General features: G+C 37.9%; 2 protein-coding genes and 1 non-coding gene across 4 annotated transcripts; 2 read left to right on the top strand and 1 right to left on the bottom strand.

Moving 5' to 3' along the window:
• The first annotated feature begins 271 nt into the window (after positions 1-271).
• LOC113299669 (uncharacterized protein At1g65710-like) lies at positions 272-2,965 on the top strand. The gene is made up of 2 exons (XM_026548742.1): positions 272-1,685; positions 1,798-2,965. The coding sequence occupies exons 1-2, from the start codon at positions 456-458 to the stop codon at positions 2,755-2,757; spliced, it is 2,190 nt and encodes a 729-aa protein (XP_026404527.1). The 5' UTR covers positions 272-455; the 3' UTR covers positions 2,758-2,965.
• Positions 2,966-3,957: 992 nt separating this feature from the next.
• TRNAG-UCC lies at positions 3,958-4,029 on the top strand. The gene has a single exon. It is a non-coding gene; the product is annotated as a tRNA-Gly (tRNA).
• Positions 4,030-4,329: 300 nt separating this feature from the next.
• LOC113293405 (11-beta-hydroxysteroid dehydrogenase 1B-like) lies at positions 4,330-6,527 on the bottom strand. 2 transcript variants are annotated; one of them, XM_026542054.1, is made up of 7 exons: positions 6,203-6,527; positions 5,860-6,106; positions 5,563-5,755; positions 5,390-5,475; positions 5,164-5,295; positions 4,900-5,067; positions 4,330-4,808 (listed from the first exon to the last, which is right to left on the bottom strand). In XM_026542054.1, exons 2-7 carry the CDS (start codon positions 6,052-6,054, stop codon positions 4,554-4,556), a joined length of 1,029 nt encoding a protein of 342 aa, XP_026397839.1. In that variant the 5' UTR covers positions 6,055-6,106; positions 6,203-6,527; the 3' UTR covers positions 4,330-4,553. The 2 variants fall into 2 exon arrangements, with proteins under 2 accessions (XP_026397839.1, XP_026397838.1); XM_026542053.1 differs by having other exon boundaries at positions 4,331-4,808; positions 6,216-6,527.
• Between the last annotated feature and the right edge of the window lie 13,091 nt (positions 6,528-19,618).

Here is a 19,618-nt window from a genome sequence, read left to right as displayed (position 1 = left end):
AATTTTGCCCAAAAAGTTTCAAAAAAAACATAACAAGTAAAATTAAAACTGTAAAGGAACAGAGTTGGTAGATCGAAAAAAATGTTTATACCGGTGGACCCTCCTTTTTTATTTGTACTACTGACTGACAAACTAGGTAAAGATAAAATCCAACGGCTCTCTGTCTTTATAAAAAAATTACAAAAAATTCTCAATTCCCTAACGGATACTATTAAAATCCCTCATTTTTGCACTCCAATTTATGGAAAAATTTGAATTCTCTCATTCTCTCTCTCTCTTTTTTGAATCTTCTCTGCAAATAAAAAGTTGAGACAAAAGTGCTTCTTGGTCATTGTGTCTCTCTACCCCTCTCAACTCCACATCTCATATTCTCTTATCTCCTTCTTCTTCTTCTTCTTCAACCTTCAACTTCACTGAATCCTGCTCCTGTTCTCTGGGTGTGTTTTTCTTAAACAATGGGGAGTTGTTTGAGTAAGAAAGAGAGTAGTTCTAGTACTACTACAACTTGTTCAGCTGTTACTGTTACTAATAAAACAACTCCATTACCAGATCCACCATCTAAAGATGAAGAAAACAAGAAGAAACCAGCAATCACCACCACCACTACCACCACCATAACAGCAGCAACTACTACTAAAAACCCACAGGAGGAGAGTAATAATGGTGTGATGAAAAAAGAAGTGTTTGTGATTAAACAAAGAAGAAGTCATGAAAGAAGACCATCTGAAGGTAAAATTACCATCTCTACCCCTACTACTAGTAATACCAAAGAAGACCCATCTTCATCTTCCTCTGGAGAAGGTGCTGGTAATGGTAATAATGTTGTGGAAAGAAGTGGAGTAGTAAGAACATCAAGCTGTACTAAAGAAGAAGTTGATGCTATACTGATTCAATGTGGTAGATTAAGTCGGAGTTCATCTGGTAATAATCTGAATAATAACAGTAATACTCGGAAATACTCTGGTTCTAAACGGAGTTATGATTTCGATCATGATGCTATTGAGAAAGGAAGCGATGATATTGATAATGATAATGTTGGTATTGATGCTAATTCTCATCATCATCAGCGTCGTCATTCAAGATCTTCTCATAGAAGAAATTCAAGCAGGGATAAAGATGTTGAAGGGGGGTCATCGACTAAGCGTTCTGGGAGTAGAGAAAAGAGGTCTTCATCAAGAGAAGAAGATAGAACTAGAAGCGGTGGTGGTAGTGGTAGTAGAAGGGTTAGTAGATCCCCTGGAAGACGTTCAGAAACCCCTTCATCTGCAAATGCTGCTGGTGGTGCTGGTGTTACTGAGAAATCAAGACCAGGAAAAATGGTGTCGGTTCCTGCTTCCAATCGCGTTGGTGGTGCTGATTCGGGAACAATAGCGGGTTCTGGTGTGAAAAGGGTTTCAGTGAGGAGAAGTGGAGAAATTGGTAGGACTACAGCTGCTTCACCGAGATCTCAATCACCTGCTAATGTTAGGGGGGCTGGTAACAATGAGAACCACCATCAACACCCACATTCACTCAGTCGAAGTAACTCGAGGAAAGCCGAGCATTCTCCTTATAGAAGAAACCCCATGGCTGAAATTGATGATAATTCCCAAAGACCTAATGAAAATACCAATTTGAAGAACCAGAAAATCAAAGACTGTGAGCCTACATTGAACAAGAAATCCTCAATTTTGCAATCTCAGCAGGTAAATTTAGCTACCCCCATCTTTCAGTTCAATTTCTCTATATCTGATGTTAATTAGCACTTGTTTATCATAATGCTGTTGTTTGATTCTAAAGATTGGTATCAAATTGCAGAAATCTGAATTGAAAACCCAAAGGGTTACTGAAGCTATTGTGCAAGAGACTAATACCAATGGCAGTAGAGATGTAAAGGAGAACATTGGGTTAACAACAGGAGCTGCTGTAGGAGAAAGCTTGAAACCTCATGGCATTACAAGGACTAGGTCTGCCAGAAGGTCAAGGGATTTCGATCTCAACTCAGCTTTGGAACCTGACACTATTCTTAATCCTACATCTTATGCTTCTTTACTCTTGGAAGACATCCAGAATTTTCACCAGCAAAACACTACCACCACTACCCCTACAGCTGCAGCTGCCACAGCAACAGCTTTTACTCTCCCAGCTTGTGTCACTAAGGCTTGTTCTATCCTAGATGCTGTTGCTGATCTCAATTCGTGTGCTAGTTCTAATATCTCCAATGATGATAGAAACTGTTTTGAAGTATCTGATAATCGATCTAACAACAACAAGAACTTCAGCAAGAGTACTACTAATGCTGTTCCTTTCAATCCACTCGGGAAAAAGAGATTGGATGCCAAAAAGAAAACTTATGCGGAATCTGAATTAGTTGTGGGCAATGATGAAGAAAAGGAGGACCTCATGGAGCCGAGTCTCCACAAATACATAACAGTAAGAAGGGGTGTTAATATTGTGAATGAAGAAATGGATATGGAACAGCAAGAATCCTCAGGGAGTAACAGTGTTGTTGCTGCGCAACATAATTGGGCGTCTTCTTCGTCATCCTGGGAACCAAATTCTGCAGATTCCACTGATCGATGGACTTCGAGATCGAATACAACAGGAGGAGAGCAAGAAGAGCTTAACTTGGTCATCTCTGAGAAGGTGAAGCAACAGCAGAACATCTCTGGAACACCAATGAGGAGGAAGAAAGAGACTAATGAGCTTCAAGGGAAGGTTATTGGTGGTAATGTTAGAGGTCAGATGAGGATTCCTATTGCAGCTGCTTCAATGTAAGAGTTTTATCTTGAATTCAAGAGTTTGATGTTGAAGTTGCAAACTTGCAACATTAGGCAGAATTTGTAGGGTGTAGTTAAGGAAGACATATCTTATTTCTTCTTGTTTGTTGCTTATTCAAATTATTGTATTTTCAAGAAATTGTTTTCTTCATTTGTATCAAATTATCATTATCCAATGTTTTCTGTTTAAAGTGGATTTATCTTGGTCTCCGAAATCCAGTATTAAAAACCATTGGTGTGAAGAGTATATTTCAGTTCATGATGAGAATTCATGTGATTTGTGTTTACACAACAAGTACATAAACTTCTCATCTTGCAGAGAATGTGAATGATATTTCAATAGTGGTGGTGGTAGGGGCGCTCTCTCATATGGAGACAGAGGCAAGGTCTTGGAATTGTGCACAGTGCAATTCTCCATAGCTGAGAAAAAAAATTCCGTATCAGCCATTTTGGATATGATTGTTTTCAGAAGAAAGCAGATTGAGATTTGAGGAGATAGGACTGATTTGAGACAGACCAAAATCAGGAGTACACAAATCTTCTTTACCAACCCCTCAAAATCCAACTTCTTGAAATACCCAGTCCCAAAAGAACATACCTTTAGATTGGTAGGACAACTGTTTTATGAGTTAACCATGAATTTTATTTTGCAGTTCTTTGGAATTGGATGCAGATGTATTAGAGAGTGCACAAATCCTTGAGTGCAGGATTCATATGTAGTGAGTTTGTACATTCTTTGCCTCTCGTGGGTATATTCTAGCATGGCTGGTGCCGGACTCGTATGCAGCGAATTTGTACATTCTTTGCCTCTGGATTGGCGACACCTAAAATTATGTTGCTGAGACTTGGCTGTGAGTAAACTGCACTGAAATTGCTTGTTCCCGAGGCTATCAGTCCATAAGATTGGTGTCAGATTCTCTATGTGTTTTGTAGAGCATCTGTAAGAATGATGTCTTGTGGGTGGTGGTGGCTGCTGGATGACAAGCATTTTGAAAATCCTGTCATACAGTTTGGGCATATCTACAGGGAAGTTGATTTCTCGGCTTACACGATGGCAAATAGATCTGTTTGTTTGGGTTGTGGTGCAGTTGAAGATTACAACAGCTGCCAGGATTTTGGGAATCATTGAGCATCCAAATACTTGTTCTTCAGAGGCTTTGATTTATTTAGGTAGCATATGCTGTTTACTCAACAAGCGGCGTTTGTAGTCCAACGGTTAGGATAATTGCCTTCCAAGCAATAGACCCGGGTTCGACTCCCGGCAGACGCAAATTTTTTTCCCTGGGTTCCCCAATTTGGTTACGGAAAACTGAAGCAACAAATGTATGAATTACATCTTTTGTCTGTTGTAGTTTTTGCCCGCACCGAGTCACAGTAAACGGTTAAACAGCTTGGCACTTTAGTCTGTTGCAGCTTGAACTTTGTTGATACTTTTTTTAGTTTTAAATTTTAATCTTCAACAGACTATTGCAATATGCCTTAAACTGGTATTTTGTTTAGATGCATTGACAGAAGACATGTGAACCATTATCATCTTCCTATTATAGCTGCTTCAAAGTAAGAACTGCGTTAGTAAAACCTCTGGTAGATAAACGAGAGTTGCATTATTAACTGTATAAGAGGCTTGATTACATATCACCTACAAAGACACCAACCATATGCATGATTTTCTACTTGTTTTCACCAAGAATGATAAAGGTTACAGTATTACGTTCCAGCATCTCGCAGAATTGAGAGTCACGGCAGTAGGATTTGAACTGAACTATTTACATGGTACATCAGTCTTTTGCGCCTTTAGCTCTGCTCGATAACAGCTGTACTAGTAATATTATTAGAATGGTTCTTAATAACAGGTTTGCGAGAGTCGATCCAACTGAAAATCCAATAGTACATCTCTGGGCAAAACACTTTCACTAGATAAAATGCTCCAAAATACGCAGGTTCGGTTATCGATCCATCTCCTCTGCATGCTCCATTGACAATCGTCTTTGCACATAACTCTGAACTAATAACCGGCATCGTGCCTAACAAGAACGTTTCAATCATGTCCTGCACCATATGAGAAACTAAAGTCAGTCAGATACCATAAAGTAAGAAATTTTAGTAAGCATTTGTGATTGAGTCATGTAGCATAGCGTACATCCATGCTCTCTTTGTCAACTTGCATTACACCTTCCTTGCTTAAGATCTTGCCTTGGGTCATCTCTGAATCCTTTACACCTGGAGACGCTATCGTTATTTTGACTCCATCAGGTTGTAGCTCAACTCTGAGTGTATCGTAGAAGTTTATTAATGCAGCTTTACTAGCCTGTTGTTTAACATAACATGATCATAATTAATAACTTGAAGGAACAAGTAACATAGTTTAACGAATCAATTGAAATCAAGTCGTTGAGGTTCTTACATCATAGAAGCAAAGTCTTGATGTAGGCAACCATCCGCCGACTGAAGCAATCGCAACAATTCGACCTTTGCTCTTTTGAAGGTGCGGAATTGCAAAATGAGTAGGATAAACTGATCCCCAAAAGTTAACATCCTGCAAGAATATGCAAAACAGAATCAATTCAATCAATTTGGCATTATTCGCAAATCACACATATGCATGCTATAGGATCGAGTAGCAGTGTTACCATTATAGGCGTAAAATTGAGTATGTTCTTGGCTTCCTTAAATGGGCATAAACTAATGATTCCCGCATTATTCACCAAATGATCCACTGTTGTATTTCACATATTCATTAGTACTAACGAAATCGAGATTAATTAAACTCAAATATAGGTACCTAAATGCAGATAATACTTACAACGTCCAAAGTAGTTTATAGTTTCTTCGATAAACCGTTCACAATCATCGACTTTAGTAACATCTGCGCATACAACTAAAACATCAGGGGAGCCGAACTGACGGGCCTTATTTGCAACTTCTTCAAGAAGATTATTTCTTCTTGCAACAATGACTAGGCGAGCTTTTCGTCTTGCATATTCATACACAAGTTGCTATACAAGAAACAAAAAGAACTGCGTTAACGCTAAGATATAAGTCGCAAAAATACTGCTAGCTAATTAAGAGTTAGAAAACACAAAGTAAGATTAATGGGTACCTCTCCAATGCCGGATGAAGCCCCAGTAACTAAAACAACTTTCCCGGCCATGTTTTCGACGAAGAAAAGAGGTTTGATTAGGATGGAGTTGAGAAGCTTGAAGAGGTGATAAGGAGGTGTGATGATACAGAGAATGATGAAAACGATAGGAGGAATAATCAAGTTTAGGAACTTGTGAATTAGGAGTGGTTCCATAGCGATCCTCAATAAACTCCCCCTTGTTGCTTTATTCTTTTTAATTTAGTTCCTGTAAACCAAAATTAAAATCCTAATTAATCCAAGATCAGAAAAAGTTCATAACCCCAAATTGTAAATAATTAGGCAACTTCTTGAATGAAGTTACCAATTTCATTGACCTTAGCATTTGTCTTCGATTTTTATCAGAAGAAAACAGATTGAGATCTGAGGATAGCCGACCGGATTAAAATCGTTGCAAATCTACCAGGAGTACACAAATCTTCATTACCAGGAGTACTCAGACTGAAATTCCCAATCACAAAAGAACATATCTTTAGATTGGTAGGAATACTTGTTTACGGATGCACAAGTCTAGCAAAAATAAATAAATACTAGACAATAAGGAGTACACAAAATCCTTGTGATGAGGCTTGTCGCTGGAATCCTGCCATATCTGGTGCAGGACTTGTACTTAGCCTCTGGGATTGCGGAATGCCAAGAATTATGTTGATGAGACTTGCCATAAGGGGCTGTTTGGTAACCATTAATAATGGATTTTGAGCCCATAATTGGATGTTGGTTAAAATTAGTCATAACGGGTTATTTGAAATACCCAGTCTCAAAAGTATTTGAACATGCTATTAGATTGGTAGGAACTAGGAACCACTATTTTATGAGTTAACCATGAATCTTACTTTGCAGTTCTTTGGAATTGGATGAAGATATATTAGGAGTACACAGGATTCGAGTTTGTACATTCTTTGCCTAGTCTGGATTGGCGGGCGACACCAAAAATTATGTTGCTGAGACTTGGCTGTGAGTTAAGTGCACTGAAATGGGCTTGCTCACGACGCTATCAGTCCATACGATGTCAGATTCTCTGTCAAATATACAGTTTGGGAATGTCTACCACACTACAGGGAAGTTCATTTTAGAGCTGCTTGTTTGGGTTGTGCCGTTGTGGTGCAGTTGAAGATTACAAGTTTACAACAGCGGCCAGGATTCTGGGAATCATTGTGCATCCAAATACTTTGGTAGCTGCTACTGCTGTGATTGGAACTCACATATGTTGTTTACTCTGTAAGCAGCGTTTGTAGTCCAACGGTTAGGATAATAGACCCGGGTTCGACTCCCGGCAGACGCATATATACCTTTTTCTTGGTTCTGCAAACGCATATGCTTTTTTTTTTCTTTCTATTGGGTACGAACAACAAATGCATGAATTACATCTTTTGTGCGTTTTGTCATGTTTTTTTAGTTTAAAACACTTTCACTAGATAAAATGCACCAAAATAATCTGGTTCAGTAATCGATCTATCTCCTCTGCATGCTTCATTGACAATCTTCTTTGCACATAACTCTGAACTAATAACCGGCATGCCTAACAAGAACGTTTCAATCATGCCCTGCACCATATGAGAAACTAAAGTCAATCAGATACCATAAGTAAGAAATTTTAATGAGCATTTGTGATTAATCATGTAGCATAGCGTACATCCATGAGCTCTTTGTCAACTTGCGTTACACCTTAAAAACTTGCCTTAAGAGTGATCTCTGAATCAGTTACACCTGGAGACGCTATCGTGATTTTGACTCCACTAGGTTCTAATTCAACTCTGAGTGTATCATAGAAGCTTATCAATGCAGCTTTACTAGCCTGTTGTTTAACATAACATGATCATACCTAATCAATTATCAACTTGAAGGAATAAGTAACATACTTTAATGAATCAGTTGAAATCTGGTTGTTGAGGTTCTTACAGCATAGAAGGCAAGTCTCGGTGCAGGCAGCCATCCGTTGACTGAAGCAATCACAACAATTCTACCTTTGCTCTTTTGAAGGTGTGGAATTGCAAAATGAGTAGGATAGACTGATCCCCAAAAGTTAACATCCTGCAAAATTTATAGAAAACAGAATCAAACCAATTCAATCAACTTATTTCTATAAAGTGCATACATACACATGTTATAGGATGAGTAGCAGTGTTACCATTATAGGCGCAAAATTGAGTATGTTCTTGGCTTCCTTAAATGGGCATACACTAGTGATTCCGGCATTATTCACCAAATGATCCACTGTTGCATATTACATTGTCATTAGTATTTAAGTAAATTGAGATTAATCAAACTCAATATACACTTAATGGTGGGTTTACTGGTACTAAATGTAGATAATACTTACAATGTCCGAAGTAGTTTATAGTTTCTTCGATAAATCGTTCACAATCATCGAACAGTCAACACCTCCACAACTAGATGCTCATTTTCAGTTTCAGACCTTTTCTTCACATTACTTGATATGCAGATGACTTTATGTCCCCCACTTCCTGAATCAAATCCTAAAGCGATGGACTCAACTTACGCCTAGGTTCTCCATATAATTTCCTGAGTGGTGGTAGTTTCAATCCAAGGTGATGTGTCACCAGTGGTGGGATTATACAAGAGAAACGCATCCTTGGTGGTACTTAGAACACTGTTTTTGGTAGAATATCTCCCACACCAACCTTGTGGAGATTAAACTCTTATTTATACAAGATATAAGGTTACAGAGTTTTGATAAAACACAAATATTGTTACTGACTCTTAGAACGAGTTTATTGCTAACAAAAAGGAACGACTAACTTGCCTATAGACTAGCGCTAACTTACTGACTAACCGAGCAGAGAGTCTTGAGGAAGACTCTCTGTTGTATGGTTAACACCCCCCCTCAAGTTGTACTTCAGTTGACGAATGTGCAACTTGCTTTGAATGTAGTGAAACCTTGGAGAAGAGAGCCCCTTCGTAAATATATCAACCAGTTGATCTTTAGAACAAATGAACCGCACCTGTAACTTCTTTTCAACCACCCTTTCCCGCACAAAATGATAGTCGATCTCTATGTGTTTAGTACGTGCATGAAAAATCGGGTTTGCAGTGAGATAAGTCACACCAAGATTATCACACCATAACGTTGGAGTGGCTGTACCAATTCCAAGCTCTTTGAGTAACGACTGAATCCACATTACCTCAGAAGCAGCAATCGCAACTCCCCTATACTCAGCCTCTGTGCTAGACCTAGAGACAGTCTTTTGCTTTTTGGCACTCCAAGAAATTAAATTCCCACCAAAGAATACACAATATCCACTTGTAGACCTGCGGTCATCCAAAATGCCTGCCCAGTCCGCATCAGAATAAGCATGCAAAGAGAAATCTCCAGAGGACCTCAGATGTAAACCATAGTCAACAGTATGCTTCAGATAACGAATGATCCTTTTTACCAGCTCCCAATGCTCCACAAACGGCTCATGCATATATTGACAAACTTTATTAACTGCAACTGAAATGTCAGGCCGCGTCAGATGCAAATATTGAAGTGCACCAACAACACTGCGATACAATGATGGATCTGCAAACCTTTCTGTACCAAGCTTCTGAACCTTGGCATTTGAAGCTAATGGTGTATTCACTGGTTTAACACCATCCAACTTGGTTCTACACAGAAGATCAGTCACATATTTGCGCTGAGTTAAAACAATATCCGATCCTTGCCTGAGAACCTCAACTCCCAAAAAGAAAGACAAATCACCCATGTCTTTAAAACAATATCCGATCCTTGCCTGGAATTGAATATTGCTGACAAACTTTGGAGACCGTACGCAACATAGGATGACCTAGACGTTGGTGCCACAGTGGTAGAGTAGAAGAGACATGTGCTTGCGGCTTTATTGAAGGTGCTAGCATGTCTATACCCAAGAAAACGTAGAGACCATTCCTATTCAGCCCTCGCAGCAGTGTTGCCCCCGTTTGCTTGTCCTTCACAACAAAGTAAGAAGTGTGAAACTCAAAAAATACATCATTATCCTTGTAGAATTGAGTAACTGACAGTAGGTTTGTTTTTATTTCTGGAATATGATAAATGTTGTTCAAAGCAAAAGATCTTGACTTATAGAGGAAAGAGGCATTACCAACATTGGCAATGTTGAGTGCATTACCATTACCAACGTTAACTTGTTCAGTTACATCATACTCATGAGGAATAGTGAGATTCCTCAAATCTGCAGTAAGATGATGAGTAGCCCCCGTGTCTGTGACCCAACCATTATCATTCTGACCACCTGGTAAAGCAATGTAAGCAGCAGACTGACGTTGATTGTCATTACTTTTATCATAACGAAACCAGCACCGATTTTCCGTGTGATTCCTCTTCTTACATATTTGACAGACTTGATCTCCCTGATTACCTCTTGACTGCAGTTGAGAATTGTTGTTTCTTGGGTTGCTGTTGTTGTTCCTCCTGTTGTTCTGATTGTTATGGTACTGATATTGATTGCCATTGTTGATGAAACGTCTTTGATCAGGATTGCTACTGGCAACAGCAACATTAGCCAAAGGTTGCTGCAAAGACTGTAACTGTTGTTCTAACCGCATATCAAAGGTTAGTAAATGAGTATAGAAGCTATCTATAGTCAGATTTTCAGCAGTGCTCAATGAAGTTACAATTGGGTCATATGATTGATTTAGACCATTACTTATGGCCTGTTTCTTCTCATCATCTGAAACTGTGCATCCATATGCAGTAAGCTGCTCAAATAAACTCTTAGCTTCTTGCAAAAATTGTTTAAGAGTTTTGTTACCTTTCTGTAGTGAATGAAGTTGTCTTTTTAGATTCACCTGATATGCAAGTGTTTTTGGCGTAAAATGGCTCTCTAGCTTATCCCAAACTTGTTTAGCTGTATCCAGTCCACCAACCTCAGCTAGCACTTCAGGTGTTAGAGTCGAGTTCAGCCATCCAACCAACAGGGAATCACAAGCCTCATGTTCTGTAAAATCTGGGTTGATTTCGTCACTATCAGGTAAGGTTCTAGCAGGTTTTACTTTGGTTCCATTAATAAAACCAGTTAGACCATAACCTTTTAGAATAGGTTTGAACTGTGTCTTCCAAAGGGGATGATTGGTTTCTATGTGTTTGAGAGTTACCAGGTGATGAATCTGGATTTGTCTAAGGCTATATGTTGAAGCCATTAGTGATGTTGTAGGGTTTTGTTGGGTAGGTGTTTTTTTTTTTGTTTCTGCGGAAGCGTTGGATCGACAAGCTGATACCAACTTAGAACACTGTTTTTGGTAGAATATCTCCCACACCAACCTTGTGGAGATTAAACTCTTATTTATACATGATATAAGGTTACAGAGTTTTGATAAAACAAAAATATTGTTACTGACTCTTAGAACGAGTTTATTGCTAACAAAAAGGAACGACTAACTTGCCTATAGACTAGCGCTAACTTACTGACTAACCGAGCAGAGAGTCTTGAGAAAGACTCTCTGTTGTATGGTTAACAGTGGTAATACACACCACACCCATTACTTCTTGTCTTGGTAATCCATACGGACCAATACGTTGTAATGCTAATCTCCTAGTATTAATCAACCCTGTGTGAGGCGAAGCAGTTGCGAATTCAATAATTTCTTCTCCTCCTGACTCGCGGTGGTGCTGGATAGATAATAGTAATCGAGAATGACATGTTTCCAATCCTGTGCCACATAATGAATCTCTCAATTGTGTCCATCCCTCCTGTAGGAGTTTCCGCTTCTCCTCTTCAATCTTTTTATTCCACAACTCATATGGTTTTCATATAATTCATCAATTTATCGTGTGAGTCAATAAATATCTCCTTTTCTTCTTATCTTATTAACAGCTTCTGTAGTTTCAGTTTCATCTACTGCAGACGAAGGTTTAATAGATGTTCCATCCACTTTTACCATTTCAGAGTAAGATCGTATATTAGCCGTTCTATCGATTCCAGAGGATACAAAAGCACGGATCATCGATGATGCCCCAGGATTCCCATAAATCTTCTTCATGATTGCTCTTGCCGCCATCTCTCTCTCTCTCTCTCTCAATCAGAGACTAATAAAAGAACCCCCATCCCCCAAATCTCTCTCTCTCACTCAATCAGTAGCTAACAATCTCTCTCTCTCAATCGCTAACAGCAGAACCCTAACCTTTATCCCTCTTTCTCAGTCAGCAGCTAACAGAGAACCCTAAACCCCAATATCTCTCTATCTCTCTCTCAATCGCGAAGAAAACCTAACCTCTCTCAATCGCGAAGAACCCTGATTCTGGGCATACTGAAATCTTACTAGGCATACTGCATAAAGACAAAAAAGGTTGTGAAATAGCAAAATCATATTACCCTTAACCCAAATTTTGTTTAATGACAAATCTGCCCTTTACGTATTAGTGTTAGTAATATTGATTAGTGATTAAATATTGTGTTTAGTGATTAAGATAATTTTCAGAATTATAAAAGGTTGTTTAGATGATTTTTTGGATCATGGTTCGGCGAAACAAGTTGAGGTTCGGCTCGCATCTATGAGCCGAATCTACCAATTGATGAACGGTTCGGCTCACTGAATCTGTTTACTCATGTGCCGAACCTATAATTTTCAATTCCAACCCTTTTGCTAGACACTAGTTCGGCTTATATGAAAGTTTCATAGTAAGCCGAACAACATCCTGAATAGCTCGGAAAAAAAATAATTACTGGTTCGGCTTATATTTCGAAAATCGTATGAGCCGAACATCAATTTGTTATTTTTTGGGTTAAAATATTGTTATTGGTTCGACACATATTGAGAATATCGTAATAGCCGAACCTCGTAAATGTGCTAGGTTCGGCACATATTATGATTGTCGAATACGCCGAACCCCTATGCATCTCTATCTGTGACTAGGTTCGGCTTGAAATTTCATGCCGAACTGTTCATATACACTTACATGAAGCTTTTGTGAAGAACAGTTCGGCTAAAAACGCAACTCAATTTTGAGCCGAACCCAACACTGTAACCGTCATTTGATCGATGAAAAACAGCAAATAGGAGATTGGGTTTGTAAAACTTGCTTTCTGATCCTCATTTCCGGAGTTGGAGATGTAGTTGGTTCAATTTCTGGTTCAATTGGTGGTTGATTTTCAGTTTCTACACCTTCATCTTCAATTGGTTCTTCTTCTTCTTCAATTGATGGATTAGAAAACAATTTGGTTTGTCTAGTCCCTGCTTTTCTTTGTACGAGTCATTATGTGGTTGAGTTTAATCGACGATCAAATTTTTACGAATCGACAATTAATCACGATGATGAATTTATTTTTTCGCGGCAGGGGGAAGAGTTCGGCTAGAGGAGGAGGAAGAAGAAGAGATGGTAAGAGAAACTGATTTTGATTTTTTAGAAAACTGATTTTAGATTTTTGTATTAAGGGTATATAGGTAATTGAACTACCCATGGGGTATCCCTTATAAGGTCACCCAAGATGGGACTACTGTTTTGTATCCCTAGAAAGATTTAGGTATGCCCAAAATCAGGGTTCATTGCTAACAAGAAGAAAATAAAAAAAAGGCTTTTCTTAAATGTAGCCCACACTTTTATTAACCATAGCCCAAAAAATGTAAGTTAAAATAAAAAACTAAAAAGTTAAAAGGAAGAAACAAACAAATCTTAATTTTGATAACAGTTAAACCTAAATCCTTCTTCCTCAAAATTAAAATAAATCCTAATTTTCTTTCTTTCTTGATCATACTTAAATTAATCATGATTGTTCTTCTAGTATTCTCACAAATTGAACAATTATGTATAAAGTATAAACCCTAATTTTTACTTTTTCCCCAAAACAAAACAACTCTAATTCTTATTTTCTCTAAAATATATTTATCTTAATCATGATTACATCAAATATTTTGGTGTATATTCCAATTGTTCCCTGAAGAAAATTCACAACAACGTAAATGGAAATGAGATTAACTAAGATTTTAATTTTTTTCCTATTACCAATCTCCTAGGAACTCCCTAAACATAATTTATAAAAAGAAAAAATTTGTAAAATGATTTTTTTTTCCTTCTCAATCACGATTATACTAAAATTGAATGAGAATGTTCATTATTCTTAAAAGAAACATTAATTATATCAAATATCTTAAATAAACTTGATTAGCTAATCAACTTTTTTTTTGTTAATGTTGATTGAGGGAGTTTTATGATTATCTTATTATTAAAGGCTATATATAATAATTATACATAATTTCGTGGGCTATGTCGAATGATTATAAAGATCTGTTTGGTTAAATTAATCGCTTAATTAAATGGATTATGGTTAATAAATGTGTGGGCTACATTTAAGAAAAACCAAAAAAAGATAAAGCCTTACACCTATATGTTCTCATGCTCCCTCCCGCTGTGAGGTAGGAGTTTAAACCCCGTAATCGCCAGAATCCGCTCTAATTGAGCTTTTTTAAAGGCACCAAAGGAAAGAGTCTATTTTATGATCATTTTTTTGTCAAATGAAATCCAACACAAATTTGTCATTTTATAAAAAAAAAATTGATTTTAGTGGTAGTCTCTGGAACCTGAAAAGTTCGAAGTACCCTTACACTTAAAAACTAGTTCCTTCATTGTCCTCAGCTCTGTTTCTTTTTCTGCCCCAAAATTTCAGCTCTCACTATTAATCGTTCGTAGTCATTCCTCCTCCGCCGACACTATCGCCAACCAGTACTACCGTCGTAACTAACACCACCACCAGCTTCCGCCACCGCCACCTTAAACAGCACTAATCACTCAATTCATTTCTTTTCCACCAACACCATCGCCATCACTAAAACCAGTACTACCAACCTAACCAGGACCACCGACCTCCGCCATCTATCAGTCAGTCATTCACCATAAGCACTACCGTAACCACTAATCATTTCTTCCCCACCAATACCATAACCCGCACCGCTGTAACCTCCACCATCATGACCAGAACCGCCACCACCTTCTAATCAAACAATAACCATTCCTTCCATCACCACCATCATAACCAGCACCTCCGCCGCCTCCACCACTATCAGGATTCAGGACCAGAACCACCAATAATCACTCAATAATCATTCCGATAATCCCCACTATCAGTACCGGAAATTTCACCTTAATCTAACCTCCCAGACTTATAATTTCAATTTCAACAGAATCTTATATTTTCCCCTTTCAATTAATCAATCAAATAAACAGGTCTTCTAAAATAAAATAAACCCTGACTATGAATCCTTTACTAATTGAATGAATCAATACCAATTTGCCTCACTTAAATAACTCAAATTCCAATCCATAAGCAAATTAAGGTGATTGATTGAAATATGCAATCCATCTCCAACCGAAATTAAGAAATACTGAGGAGATTTTGATTTTCTTTTCTCTCTGTAAAGGAAATAATAGAGAAGATGGAGATGGAGAGCGACATAATTACAAATTCATCCTTTTCTTTTTATTACTCCCATCACGTTACTTGTTGGATGGCATGCATTGGGTGGCCGTACACGTGAGCAGCATTTACCAAGGGAAAGCTTCAACATTTGATCCGCCGGACCCTTATGTAAGGTGATGAAATATGAAGTATGACTGCATGAGTCCCAATTCGTCTAATCTTTTTAGACTTTTCTTTTTTAAAGATTTTTAGTATGCGTGTACAATTATGTCTTTTTTTTTTTGATACACTTGACGCAGCTAGCTAACACTAAAGCACCAAGTTCCTAACTAAACGTGGTGTCGCTCTACCAGAGATATCCTCGTCCAGAACACTACTTATTACTTCAGGTGCAGTCTGTTACCATTGCCCTTCAAGAACTTTCTTGCTTGCCAGTTTAGCAAGGCAATCCGCAGCTCAATTTGCTTCTCTATATTCATGATTTAACACAATTCTTGTAAACTTGGTCTTCAATAGCTTTATATCTTCAACGAGTATTTGAAGTCTCCACGACGGCTTGATTTTTGCATTACAGATTTGTATGGTGTAGGTGGAATCACTTTCAACCTCTAACTTTTGAATACGCAAATCAACAACAATACTGAGACCACCACGAACAACCCACACCTCAGCATCATTACTTCCATTGAAGTATATGTGTTTGCAATAACATGCCACAAACTTCCCATCATCATCTCTAATAACTCCAGCAGTCCCTGCAATGACACCACTAACAGAAGCGCCGTCCGTATTAAGTTTATGGAATCCATTGTTAGGGAACCTCCAAGGTATATCAAAGCCAAACAGTATTCTCTGACATTTGTTAAAGTTGTTGCAAGAATCATCTTAGCATCAAACATAGTTTTCTCGAACACAAAATTATTCCTTCTAATCCATATATTCCACAATAAGAAAGGAAAAATGAAACATCAATCAATTCCTCTTATACTGCCTTTAAAAGAACACATAGACTTAAAAGACGAAAGAGAAATATTAGCATGTACAAGGCTAAAACCACTCCACTCAGAATATTTATTCCACAAAGGACTAACAGATCTGCAAGCAAATAAAAGATGGAAGTTTGTTTCAAAATCCTGATCACACAAAGGACAACCAGGGTGATTGCACATATTGTACCTTTCCTGTAAAGAGATTCCTGAAGGTTGAGTTTATTGTGACAGAACTGCCACAGAATGAATTTAATTTTATGTGGCCATTTAAGCTTCCACAAAAATTTCCAGTCTTGATTCCTCTCAGGATAACCAGGGGATTTGGAGTTAATATAATGATAAGCATCCTTGACAGTAACCACACCATCATTATTACTAGACCAAATTGGTTTATCTCTAACATTCTCACAGACAAGGGAATGAATCTAATTTTCTCACAAACTTGAGTATTCACTAAGTTTTTAATACTACTTAGGTTCCAATCCCTACTGCTAGTATTAATAATGTCACTAACTCTAAAATTAGGAATAAATATACCATCCAAATTGACAATAGCAGAGATAGGTAAATCACTTATCTAAGAGTCATGCCAAATATCCACATCCTTACCATCACCTATACTCCACCTTAAGCTATCTTTTATGGCATTCTTACCTTTGATGATGCTTTTCCAGCTAGTAGAATTCCCATTACTAGCCTTACAAGACTAGAAATCACCATCCTTCACATACTTTGCCTGCAATAATCTGGACATGTCAGAAAGCGGAATCTCAAAGACTCTCCAGACCATTTTGGCCAAAAGAGCTCAATTGTCAGTCTCCAAATCCCTTAGGCCAATACCCCCATGTTCATAAGGGCCGCAAACAGTGCTCCACTTAATCTTATGCATCTTAGAACTCTCCTTATCACCTCCCCACAAAAAATTTCTCTTATATCTGTTAATTTTGTTGAGTAAAGCCTTAGGTAACTTCAAAACAGACATTACATGATTAGTGATAGGGCCCAAAGAGGACTTAAGTAAAGTGGTTCTACCAGCTATATTCAAATCCCTAGCCTTCCATCCTTGCAATCTATTTTCAATTTTCTCAATTAGGTCAACATAAGTTTTTTCACTCGTTCTTCCCTATTGTAAAGGTATATTCCTAAGTACGTTTAAGGCTCTTTAGCCACTTGGACATTAAGAGCTCTAGCCATACCCTTAGTGAAGCTTCTTCCCAAATTACTAGAACTAATAAGCGTAGACTTCGCTTCACTAACAATCTGGCCAAACCAGCTACATAATTTATCTAGAATCTACTTTAGGTTACAAGCATTTTTATAATTGTCCTTCAAAAAGATTATACTATCATCTGCATAAAGAGAATGAGTAATCTATGGAGCCCCCTAGCAACAACAAAACCGTCAACGAACTTATTGTTAACACCTCTCTGAATCAATCTAGATAAATATTCAAGACATAAAATAAAAATAAGTAAGGACAGAGGGCCCCCTTGACTTATCTCATTAGATGGTTGAAATCTAGTACTAGGTGATCCATTAATTAAAACTTGAAAAGAAACATAGTTGATACTTTTCACAACCCAATTAATGAACCTTGGCTCAATATCGATGCTAGATAAAATTTTCGAAATAAAAGACCAATTGAGCCTATCATAAGCTTGTTGATGGTGGTTTTTAGTTTATGGCGAAAATTGCAAAATTCTGTCTACCTGACCCGGCATCAGAAGTAGTAGACCTTGGTATGTCTATATTCCACAAGGAATTTGAAGAATATATCAAATATGATGAGTGCATGTTCCTCTCTTCATATTGTATTGAAACTCAAGCTCTTAGATGAATTGTTCACTAGTATAGAGCCTAATGAGTATTCAAGCTCCTGGCTGCATTATCCACTAATGCAGAACCCGCTGAGTATTTATCCTATGCTATATTCCCGGCTAAACTCTTAACATTGACAAGATATGACATTTGATGTTCGCTCTCAGCTGAGTAGCATGAATCGATTACAAACAATATTTTATAAATATCGATTTTACAAATAATTTAATTATTTAACCTAAAAGCGTCATATGCTATTCTTTGAGCGCTGGCTCAGGGCGAGTCTCATTCGTACAATTTGACTTGCCACTTACGGATCTCATCCAGGTAAATAAAATTATACGAGTAACTTTTACCTAGCAGTAGTAATATAAATCATGTCAGTCATGACTAATTGCTATATTCTACCAAAATACTCGAGACATCAAACATGTCACAACTGGGGGATGTTCATTGGGGTATTAGTCTGGAGGGTTAAAGCGTGCAACGTGCAACACGCCCATTAAGAGAAAGTGTCTGGAATAGCGGATATGTGACGGGTAGAGGAGTAGTGGGAGTGAAAACCGTCAGGTCTTCCCATAACTACAAGACACGTTTTTTTCTACTCACCCATGATCTCCACTACTTCATAACTCTCACTTCCAGCGGGACCAGTGTTCGACTATGACTTTTATAAATAGATTTTCAATATATTTCAACCGATATCATTGGTTATGAATGCAAGTATTCAGAAAACCATCTAGGATCTACAACTTACATTTTGCAAGCCGATTCTACATTCTGAAACAAGTCATAAAAACTACACTTTACAGATTTCTTCATTCTGATCTCAACACCTTCTCTGCTTTCCTTCCTAAGATCAACCCTTCTCCTTCATTTTGTGACTGAAGCAAGATTGGAACGACTATTTATTGGTTTAGGCCAGAATTGTACAGATTGATCTCTCGAATCTAAAGCACTCCCGTGCAGTACATTTGTTTAGGGTTTAGATTTGTTTCTCATCAGGATACCCAATTTTCCATTTTTCTTCAGGATCAGTTTTTACCCTACTACAAATTGGCGACCACAGTGGGAGGTTAATCTCTCGGTTGCAAAATTGAATTCTCAATTTTCATCTCGATTTTCTCAATTTCAAAATGGCGGATCTTAGGTCTGGATCAGTAACCAATCCTGATGCAACTGGCTGACAATACTCTTGGCACCACTATTCATATTGCTGACATCAAAGCATAACCTGCCGGCGCTGTCAACACACTCCCTGCTGTTATATCTTATACAAAAAACACCAGTAGCGCTGACAAGCTACCACTAGAGCCACGTCAACCCCAAATGGAGAAGGCAAGGAACACTTTCATGACTCCTGGCGCAAGCATTTCAATAGGGCATTCCTTTATATATGAAGAAGCTCGTGTTGTCCCTGAACATCAATCAGGAAGGAATCAATGATCTAATTTCGTCACGCGTGAAGACCTGGAACGACTTCTCCAAAATCGAGGCAAAGAATCAATGATCTAATTTCGCAAAGAGTTCCTCTTCCAATAGGATATTTCTCTCCTCAATTCT

This window comes from Papaver somniferum, chromosome 7 (genome assembly GCF_003573695.1).
Source record: "Papaver somniferum cultivar HN1 chromosome 7, ASM357369v1, whole genome shotgun sequence".
NCBI lineage: Eukaryota > Viridiplantae > Streptophyta > Magnoliopsida > Ranunculales > Papaveraceae > Papaver > Papaver somniferum.
Note: the sequence above shows the minus strand (reverse complement) of the source record. Positions and strands in the feature narration are given on the sequence as shown.